At 39.8% G+C, this 10,590-nt stretch overlaps 2 protein-coding genes across 3 annotated transcripts in view; one reads left to right on the top strand and one right to left on the bottom strand.

The window, feature by feature from the left end:
- Positions 1-2,021: 2,021 nt before the first annotated feature.
- rbm12ba (RNA binding motif protein 12Ba) lies at positions 2,022-4,181 on the bottom strand. Its single transcript, XM_010779890.1, has 2 exons — positions 4,031-4,181; positions 2,022-3,862 (listed from the first exon to the last, which is right to left on the bottom strand). The coding sequence occupies exon 2, from the start codon at positions 3,835-3,837 to the stop codon at positions 2,191-2,193; it is 1,647 nt and encodes a 548-aa protein (XP_010778192.1). The 5' UTR covers positions 3,838-3,862; positions 4,031-4,181; the 3' UTR covers positions 2,022-2,190.
- A 1,592-nt stretch (positions 4,182-5,773) lies between these two features.
- LOC104952976 (meckelin-like) overlaps positions 5,774-10,590 on the top strand; it is a 7,953-nt gene continuing 3,136 nt past the window's right edge. For both annotated transcript variants that reach the window (XM_010779891.1, XM_010779892.1), the window contains exons 1-14: positions 5,774-6,001; positions 6,621-6,709; positions 6,839-6,929; positions 7,065-7,164; positions 7,757-7,820; positions 8,073-8,144; positions 8,238-8,300; positions 8,663-8,817; positions 8,945-9,053; positions 9,170-9,256; positions 9,714-9,779; positions 9,887-10,040; positions 10,170-10,290; positions 10,392-10,497. In XM_010779891.1, coding sequence (XP_010778193.1) covers positions 5,794-6,001; positions 6,621-6,709; positions 6,839-6,929; positions 7,065-7,164; positions 7,757-7,820; positions 8,073-8,144; positions 8,238-8,300; positions 8,663-8,817; positions 8,945-9,053; positions 9,170-9,256; positions 9,714-9,779; positions 9,887-10,040; positions 10,170-10,290; positions 10,392-10,497 — 1,485 coding nt within the window. In that variant the 5' untranslated portion in view covers positions 5,774-5,793. The remainder of the gene's footprint in view (positions 6,002-6,620; positions 6,710-6,838; positions 6,930-7,064; positions 7,165-7,756; positions 7,821-8,072; positions 8,145-8,237; positions 8,301-8,662; positions 8,818-8,944; positions 9,054-9,169; positions 9,257-9,713; positions 9,780-9,886; positions 10,041-10,169; positions 10,291-10,391; positions 10,498-10,590) is intronic.

Here is a 10,590-nt window from a genome sequence, read left to right as displayed (position 1 = left end):
TTTAGTAAAAACAAATGTAAGAAAGACATTTGATCTGATTTGTATGAGCCCATATTTCTCAGTATTATCTGTATTACTATTACATCTGTATTTAGAAACCTGTGCATGTAAATAATTGGTCTACATCTCAATGTATAATCATTTCAATTGTTTATATTTCATTTTCTGGTTCTTACTCTTTAACTTATTAACTGTTTGTATGCACCATGTATACACCAAGGCAAATTCCTTGTATGTGTAAAACTACTTGACAAAACCCGTTTCTGAGTCTGATCTTTTCCTAAATGTTTGTCTTCATTTCCTCCTCAGGGTTCTAGTCTGAACAGCTTCTCCATGAGCTCCACAGGCTTCTCCTCTGAAACCCCCAAATTGATGGGCAGTAGCGATCCATTCTCAGGTATGTAACCAAGTCTCCTCTGAGCCTTTCCATTTGAAGTGAACTGAAATTTAGAAGTTTATCGGTTGGTCATTTGTTGACCTTCTATGTATCACATATTCCTGTTGCTTTCCCAATGTTGTTCTATATTGTGCCATTTTAACGTGTTTCTGTCTCTCTGCAGGTCCATCCAGGTACTCTACGGGACCCAAGTATTACAAATGAAAATCACAAGCATCAATTATGACCGGGCAAAATTTGAAAATGTCGATTTCATAATTTCTTTTTTTACACTGATGCTTTTAGGCATATTTTTTGTTGCTACTTAGTGGTCTTCCTTTTTTAATGTTTGTATCTATTTTAGAATATGTGAAGATGAAAAACTTGGGAAGTAAAACAAACATGTGTTCACCAGTTTAACTCAACATAAGTGTATGCCTATTCTTTATTTTCCAAGGCCCTGTTCTATTAAAATGAATGACATTACAGGTGTTTGTTTCGTTCCAACTTTTTTCACAACACAATCTTCAGGGTGTTCAGATATCTGGGATTCAAATCCGACCTATTGTCCTTAGCCTCATGGCATCTCCTCTTTACTCCTTGATCCTGTCCCATCTTTTAAAATGATGCACAGATAATTGGTAGTGCTCAAATAGTCTGAATATAGTCCTACAAGTCTTCAACTGGTCTAGTTTCAGTGAAAATATCAAATGACTTCAAGCTTTCCTTAACTACATTAATAGTTTATTTCCTCCATGACAAGTTTGTTGAGTTTTTTTCCTTCCCATTATCATTTCAGCAGCATTAAAGCTGCGAGTAAATCCTTTTCTTAGATATATAGCCAGAAAAATATAACCGGAGAGCGCTTTCTGCATGTAAACGGTCTGCAGAGTCACAAACCCTCAAAGTACACCCTGTAGCGAGTAAAACTCTTAACACAGAAAAGACCTGTCTATGCTGCCCCAGAACGCCTCGTTGGAGATTTCTCTCCGAGTATGGTGACTTAACCATGCCCAGGTCCAAATGGACCAATCCGTGGAGCTCCTCACACACACACACTCAGCCTTATCTTTTCTCAGCTGCGGCTCCGGAGACAGCGATACACCGCGAAACTCAGGCTGAGTTTCATGCTGTCTCGCAGACCCCATGAAACTCAGGCTGAGTTTCATGCTGTCTCGCAGACCCCACGCAGCAACCAGGAAACGACCCCAGTAATCCAGCAAAAACAGTCCGCAGCAGCAAGCCCCGCAACGTCCTGCCAACACGGCACCCAGACCCCACGCAGCATTCTCATGTTTGTCATTTCTGGTGTCATTTTCTGGTTGCTGGTCTCATTGTAACACAATCACTGATGTTCCGCTGTAACGGTGGTGGACTCATCAGAAGAGAGCTGACCAATCAGAGCACAGTGGGCTCATAGGGAGGGGGGGCAGGAGCTCCAACAAGCCGTTTAGGACGGAGTGAATACACATACTATAAAGAGATGCTGTATGAGAAACCAATGTCATTTTGGAACATCAAAAAATGTAAATCTATTCTAGTCGACCTCAACAATGGAATTATGATCAGTAGAAATGGCCATGTCATGGGACGTTTAACTCCTTAAAGAGGAGTAAAAAAGAAAAGAAAAGGTTAAAACCCAGAATGAACAGTAAAAAAACATTTATTTTAGAATACATGGAATGTTCAGAGCTAATGATATTCTTAAACATTTGAAAAGTAAGAAACAACTCAACATGTTGCTGAAGTTAAGCAAAGTAACAGTTGAAACAAACTTAGTTATGGCCTTGAGCCACAATGTCTGCATTTGAGCGTTAATGTTTAACTGCTTCAAAGTTTTTTGCCAAGACGTCCTCCATTTGTTTCATGGTAATGCAAGTAAGAAGTAGTTTTGTCCCCTGGAATTCCAGGTCATGGAGCCTGTGAGCCAGTGAAGCAAGTTTTGGAGATTTAAACTGAACCAGAGCCTCACTCTCCCCATTGCTGTTATGCAGTAAAATGATATTATTCTTCTTGAGTCTGAATGTGCTGAAAAGTATTTGTATATGACTTTCTTGGACATCTGCAGGCAGGTTTCTGACGAAAAGGCAGGTCTGAGCTGCTGGGTCAGATTTATTGCTCGGCACAAGTGGATTCCGTTTCCCCTTGGGTCCAGTATTTGGACAAAGTTCAAGACTTCTGGGTAGGGTTTTGGCCATCATCTCTTTCATCCTCTTTTTAGTGATTGACGAGACCTCAATGGTATCCGAACCCACATGGCAGCCATTGAGATTCATTGCATAGTCATAATCCTCAGTGCACTCAAATATAAGGAAGGCTGTAGCTGATCTGTTGCCTTCCTTGTCAAGCAGATGTAATACATTTGTGTGTGCAATGTTCGGACATCCAAACAACTCTTTTATTTCAGTCTTGGTCATCCCTTTGTGTAGATTGTTTACCATGACGTTGTACTCCACAGCTGGCGATATGGTAGTGATGGAGTCACAGTCAGCTCTTGGCTTTTTTGCCAATTTTGATGGCAACTGGTTGATAAACTGCCTCCTGAGCTGCAGCGCAGACATGTTCTTTTTTCGGTGGTGTGCACTTTCCTTGAGAGGCTTTTGCTTGGTTTTTACTCTCTGCCCAACATTAACAGCAGCTTCACATTCCTGCAGTGCGCTGGTCCACATCTTCTCAGTTGCTGCACGCACCTCCACACAGATGGGGCCCAATGACTGCTGGTTGAAGTGAAGAGCATCAAACGCATCCTGTGTGTTTGCAAACTTCACGAGGCATGCGTGGCTTCGTCCCAACTCAACATTCACGATGGCTTCCTGTACTGTCAACCCTTGGAAAAACTGGCAGATGTCCTGTTTTTTAGTGGAGGCTGGCAGACCAAAGAGCCTGACGTAGCCTGGTGTCTTTTTTGGTGACATAATTTTATCAACCACTCTTGGAAAGTCAACCGTTTGCTCTGCCTCGGTTTTTTCACCTGGACAGGTTGACTGGAGACCTTGAATGATAGTATACATCCCAAGAAGAAAGGCAGCTTTGAAGTCTTGTGAGTCTGCATTTGAAGGTTGTAGATTTGAAGTATCTGGATGAAGAGGCTCTGGCAGAGTGTTGGCATCAAAAGGGATATCATTTGAAGGCAGCACATTAGCATCTGAAAATGGCTGATGTTTCTTCACAGGAGGCTGTGGGGGGGAGGGCTTCCTCCTCTTCAGCAAATATTTTAGTTTTTTCTCAAGCTCTGCCATGCTGCTTAGGTGTAGACTAACTTTAGAACCTTTTAGTAACCTTCCGGTGTACCGCAAAGCAAGCTGTGCATGTTTTTCTAAAGTAAATGCAATAAATGCTTCTTGCAGACTTCCTCCCACGATGTACACTCCTCCGTCAGGTATGTGAAAGCGTCTGAAGAACCTCCGTACATCTTTAGTGCCTGCCTTCACATCAAGACCTTGCAAGCGCAGGATTATCATTTTTTCACACCCAGTGAGATGGTGTCTGAAAAGTAAGACAACAATGGTGAAAACTAAAAAAATGCAAAAGCTAATTGTTGAGATTTCGGCAATGACGAAAACACGTGGTGTGTTGTTCGCACCGCTGAAAGGAAAATAAAGCCCGGGAATTGTAGAAAACTTTTCTGTCTCCGTGAAAAGCTCAACTACTCACCACAGCATGGACTGTAAATAGTTGTTTCTTCGCGGGCTTTGCTGTTGCATTCTCTCATGTTAGCCTCGACTAGTTGCTGAAACACTTCCTCTTCTCTTTATGTATCTATCCGACCGCCCCCGCTGTTGCTCAAGAATGCGGTTTATTCAGTCAATCTGGTTTTGGTCTGAGCCTGGTTTTGGTTTTCCCCTTTTTATACTTGTTGTATGTGACGCATTTCCGCCACCTACTGGACTGGAGTGAGGTCAGAACAGAACTTGATTTACACATTGATTAACTGTGTTAGGCACACAGGAAAACTAAAAAGGAAACGCCACACATTATCACATATCTTATATGCATTTCACCTGCACAAAAGTTTTTCTTCAGTCCAAAATTAATGTTTATTTCAGTTCAACTAAAATCATAACACCCAGCCAGCCCCATGGGTTGCTTTTCTCTGCAGAGCTCTTTTGTCCCTACCAGTGACAGTCGATGATCCACACGCACTGAGGAAAAATGTCATGTTTACACCTTATGATTCAGTCTCAACCTTTGAGATCATTAAGCTTAAACAACATTTAAAAAAACACAATACCACATACATAATAACAGACTTCAGAGGAAGTGAATAAGATGCAGCTGCAGAGCATGTCGTTTCCTGCCAAAACTCATACAACTCAATGTGTGGTGAACCAAAACATCTTTCCAGTCAACAGAGTTAAAAAAATGTCCTACTGCAAATAAAGGTTATTTAGCAACAACATTACATATTATGACTAACACAATCTGTATTGTTTTGTATCCATATTTTTTTCCACTTTTGCCTTAGCCTTAGTAAAGTGGTGCACATATTTCTCTTTCCTACGCCCTTGTCACGCTTCACATTTAGAAAAAGTCTATATTTTTTAATTAAATGTACCTATAAAGATACTGCACAGAAGGATGGTATCTCAGAAGAAAACATGCTTTATTGGATTCATTAAGACTGCATGAAGGTTGTAGATTTGAAGTATGTGAGACTTGCTGTGATAAGGCAGTTTTGCATCTGGAGATTGTCTGGAGATAGTTTCTTCACTGTAAGTTTAAGGTCAACAGTTAGACCATTTGAGAGACTTTTCAGTGTATCGCATGGCAATCATGACACTTCTATCAAAGATGAATGCAATTCAAATTTTAAATGAGTTTCATTGTGTCTTAACAAGGCCTTCGAGGTTAAAACACACATCCCACAGTACATAGTTACTAGCCTTTTTAAATAATTATAAAGCATCTGCTAACAATTAATAGTTAGTCATAGACTGGCAGAATAAGTATTATTTGTCTTGAGTATAATATAAATTGATTATATTTTACGTGGCAGCTGGTTAAAATGGAGCTAATTTTAATGTCTTTATTTACTGCTAGGTAGCTTAATCCATGACAATATATCATAATTTATCAGTGGATTTTTTATGAGGTTCTAGTAACATAAACCTGCAGTAACTAGTTGTGGAGGAAAAGTGTGCAGTACAATATTGAGATATAGGTTAAAAGCACAACGTACAAGTACATTCAGACACTGCATTGAATAGGGCCTTTTTAAATGTGTTTATTCAAATAGAAACCCACAGATAACTTGTATTTGTATTGTATTGCTTCAAATGTATTCATATTATTATTATTATTTACAGATTAAATTCAGTAGGTAAAACGTGACGCACACGTGAACTGGTCACGACGTCATCACGCATGCTGAATAGGATTGTGGGTAAAAAAAAAACAAAGAAGGTCCGTTGTTTACCATGGCGACGGGGACGCTACCGTCTGTTGTTAGCAGATACAAAGTGCCTATTATAACATTATTTCTGTCTGTATACATAGATATTTTTGATTGCCAGCAGTTTGTCATTACTTTCAAGTCTCCTTCAGACTGTAGTGGGGACACATTTTTCGATATCTCAAGTCTCTCGTGTGTGAGCTGCGGTTCAAATCAGCTCCGGAGCACAACAGGTAGGTTACCACCACACAACAACTCATGTAGCATACTGACAATATATATGCCAATAAAAACGTGTGGTTTATCAAAAATAATTAACTCGAAAATGACTCGAACAGCCATCCACGACCCAACAAATCCACAATGAACTGGGTAACAGTTAGCTAGTAAAAGGCTAGTTAGCTTAGATAAAAGTATTGATGGGGAAATCCACCTACAAACAGGATGCACAGTTTGACGTTTGAATTAATGCCTCTGTGCCGAAATGCTTTATTTAAGGAGATATACGATAACATTGTTTCTGACTGATCTAAAGTCTTGTCATCTATTATGGACATACTTCACAGTAGTTTAGATCACACAAAAAAATCAAATGTGTGGTAGGCCTACTGTTAATATTTTCCATAATCTAATGATTACTCTATATGTGTGTAGGTCCTTTTTTCTATTTAACTAGTTCATCAAAAGGTAAAACTCCATAATGATTATAAGTCATGATTTATAGCAAGTATTTCCTCGAATTGAGGCATGAGCCCATTACCTTAAATATCACAATAACTAATATCTAAAAACGTACCCCTCTTCAATCCCTGTTTCCTCTAATCAGCATAAATTCTCTCCTTTTGTTTGCAGGACTGAGCTGCATTTGCAAAACTGGTTACCAAACTCTCATAACCGACAAGACATCCATCACATGTCAGCAATGTCCCACTGACAAACCTGTACGTACAATTCCCCTGGCAATCGCTGTTAATCTCACATTATACTTTCGATAATGCATCTCACTTTCACTTCACAATTGCAATCCCATTGGTAATATTGCTTTGTTGACAAGTTGTCTCTCATTATAGGCAGTAATTACAGATGGGTTTGGGTGTGTCCGCTGTCCCGGCAGTCTCAGTGATGAGGGGAAGTGCCAGTGCCCACCAGGCAATATCCTGGGTGAGTCACCATAGACACTACCAGTCATGAATAGCAAACATGCTTCTCAAAGTCTTAAATGTTAAAAGTGCGTGCTATAATTTTAGCAGCATTTTGTGTAAAAAAAAAGGCTGAATATGGGCTGTTGTTTTTCAGTGGAGAGAGATACCAATGGAAACCTTCTGGATGAGGCCAGGTGTGAAATATGTAATGGAAATACCCCTGGTTTGACTGTGCCAAACTACAGTGGAGACAAGTATGTACAGCACCAATACCTCACAACCGAAACACTGGTATATTCAGTTTCATACATATTCACACTCAAGAAGTCGTCCAAGGCATCTGAGTTAGTCAGTGCAAATCCATGTATTGTACTGTCCTGTAGACTGATTACATTTCATGCATTAAAGCATGTTCAGTTACAATAGTCCAATAGTCTAATTTAAGAGGCGAGCACTGCTACAATTTGAGTTTAAAAGGTTGGACGTGGGATTTATCATTGATTTTAAAATGTAGAATACAGAAAAGTGTTATTATGTTAGATACTTTCTTTTAATGAAAACGGAACAATCCCCTTTTGAGGGATATTGATTCTAGTCTGTGTGTCACCCTTGCACAGCAGACCTACAGTCTTGCTGTATCTTCCCTTTCTTTATCCCTCTGTGGCCCTCATAAGCACTAACCCTTAAAACCTCATAATTATTACAATGCCAGATAAAACTCTTTCACACAAGTGGTTTGTTCTGATAAATGGCGTATGAGTGTTAACTGCGTGTCTCTAGCATCCCTAGTGTGATAAGAAAAGATTGATAGTACAGTATGTAAGGTTTTTATACTTTGTTTTTCAGGTGTGAGAGATGTCAGGATTCCTTCATTAACTCCTCCTGTGTGTGTAACCCTCCTAATGTCCTGGTGAGCCCTGCTGACCCTTTTTCCTCACACCCTCCTCCAGACTCATCATACATATTCTGAACAATCTGTGTTGTTGTATTAGCTGTAAAATGTCTCTACTGTAGGCTATTTTTATTATACGTACAGCACTTTGGCTCGACCAAAAATCATTTATAAATGTGCTATATAAATAAAACTTGATTTGATACACACACCATTCAGTATCAGACTCATTCATTAATGCATCTTCACTGGTTGGTATGTGATTTGCAGGCAGGAGGTCTATGTATCCCTTCAGGCAGCCTCTCCACTAATGTGAATCCCAGTGTTAACTATGCTCAGCTGGTGAGTCTTCCCTTTCCTCTCTCACTTGCTCACTCAATTTTGTTTATATTGATGCAATCTGATTGGTGTTTTCCGCTTTTTTTCCCCTTGCAGAAGTTCAGTGTCCAGTCTGCCTGGTTTGTCAAAAACCTGTACTCCTCGTCAGCAGCCTGCCTTGTAATTTCTAACTCTTTATTTTACTGATCCAACATTATGTTCGGACAGCAAGAATATTCTACCATTTACAATGTGGAGTTGTAACTTAATTGTTGCAATTGTGATAGCTGTTGGTATTTATGACAATTCATAGCCTTTCAAATAAAAAAATGCAAATTCATGCGAAAATGCATCTCATAAATGTCCACATGTAAATAGAAGGATACAGAAAGGGTTGTCTTTTGTTAAAACAGCTTTTAGAACACATTTTCTGTGCTGTCAGATTGTATCTCATACAGATCTTTTACTTTTATGAGAAGAGGATTTTCTTAACTTTCTGTGTATATTCCAGCTGTTTCATAAACAGTTTTGTATTGTTACAGGTATTCTCCAACTTGACGGCATGTCAGGCTCTTGGGAACATGTGTGTGATGAACATGCATTCCTTCAGCAGCGTCTCCACCGACGCCTGCGGCCTCTTTAACACCATCTTCAGATCTCGGGCTGCTTTAAGCTCAACTCAAGACATCTCTTACTGGTAACCAACACTATCATGGCACACAGTATGTGTATATGTTGTGCCATCTATACAAGTTATGGATTAAATAGCATGATTTCTAACCATATACTGTAATTATTTTGCATTTTGGTTACTTCGTCTCTAGGAGAGTTAATCTGCCGTGGCTTTACTACGGGGACGAACCTGGGCTGGCAGGTCGAGTGCTTCAGACCGATCCTGTTCCCATTAAGTTCAGTTTCAGAGGAAGAAACAAGGTCAGTGATGAACTTGAATCATTCTCCAGTTATCACAATGAAATCAACGTTTAAAGATTCTACAAATTCAGCATTAAACCGTTTTGTTTATCTGACACATTCTGTTTGTCCGACAGAACACGGACATTAGGCTGCTTGCTGCTGTGTATAATGTCAGAGGAGAGTTCCTCAGATGGGAACAAGTAGGAGCAGGTAATCTCCAGGTAAGATGGAAAATGACTTATTAAAAGGATTTTACACCTGAAAACAAAAAACAAGTGTTACATATTTTAATATATGATTAGAACTGCCTAGTTTTACAACATTGGCCCAATAATGAAACCGAAAGTCATTCTTCTCAAAAGACTGACTTCAAGAGATTGCACAGTTGAGATTTCCCTCAATATAGAAGAGTTGACCAGAAACTGAATTACAAAAGCCCTTTGTTATTGTTGACTCCATGCTTGTTTGTTAAGCATATTCATTTAGGTGTATCTGGTAAATACTTTGTTACCCAGTTTCCCCAGCCATGTTGGTTACACATGTTCATACATTTCCTTAAGTATCAATCATGACAGCTTGAACATATACATTTTGGATCGAAAACATTTTGAAATGTGTTAAGTGCTTCATACATAGTATATAGATAATTACACCTTTCCACCTTTGTTCTTCTTTCAGCTTTGTCCAGGAACAACTTCCAGACAGTCTGCAGCCTTCAGCTTTGGCACTGCTTACCAAGAGAGTGTGAGTATCTGTTCTTTCAATTGATCTCAGGGACACTGCACAAACTATCTTGCGATGCCCAGTTGTAATATAATATAATGTGTGTGTGTGTGTGTGTGTGTGTATAGTGTGATCTCTCAGTAGCACACTTGTTGGACGCCCACCCGGAGCCGTTGTTCTATGATGTGTTTTTGGATCTTGGTGGAGGCGAGAACAGAAAACTTCTCCCCCTGCCTACACTGGTCTATAACCAGCAATACAATGGGCGCCTAATCAACGAAGGTGGGATTCTATTCTGTTTGAAGTGTGTGTGTGTGTGTGTGTGTGTGTGTGTGTGTGTGTGTGTGTGTGTGTGTGTGTGTGTGTGTGTGTGTGCGCGCGCATTGCTTTAATACATTTGCCATTTTGCAGAGAGCATGAAGAATTGGTACCTGTCTCGACGCGTGTTTGTTGTCGATACGCTGAGTGGAAGAGAGAAGAGCACCAGTTCCCTGCCCAAAGTCATCCGTGTAGTCAGCAGTGTCAAAATAAGGTTGGCTGCCAATACTTCAGCTTCATATAAAAGAAAAATAGTCAAAGCTTTTATTTGTAACTGTTTGAGAAGTGGTTTTTAATCAACCGTGTGTTTGGTAGGTTCCAGCTGGTTCCCCGAACCCAGGACGGACAGGTTTTCCCCCCTCTGATGACTGTGACCTACAGAGATGTTCCAATCACAGATATCAATACACAAACTGTGACTGTGAGTCAACACACACAAACTATAGCTGCTGTTTTCAATCCTAATTTCTTTTTTTTGCGTGTTGCTGTCTCTTAATTTGTCTCATATGGTTAC

The sequence above is a fragment of the Notothenia coriiceps genome, unplaced genomic scaffold, assembly GCF_000735185.1.
Source record: "Notothenia coriiceps isolate Sejong01 unplaced genomic scaffold, NC01 NC01_scaffold00020931, whole genome shotgun sequence".
Lineage (NCBI taxonomy): Eukaryota > Metazoa > Chordata > Actinopteri > Perciformes > Nototheniidae > Notothenia > Notothenia coriiceps.
Note: the sequence above shows the minus strand (reverse complement) of the source record. Positions and strands in the feature narration are given on the sequence as shown.

What these genes read in the sequence shown, in the direction of transcription:
- rbm12ba (XM_010779890.1), bottom strand. Translation starts at nt 3,837, where the DNA reads ATGATAATCCTGCGCTTGCAAGGTCTTGATGTGAAGGCAGGCACTAAA.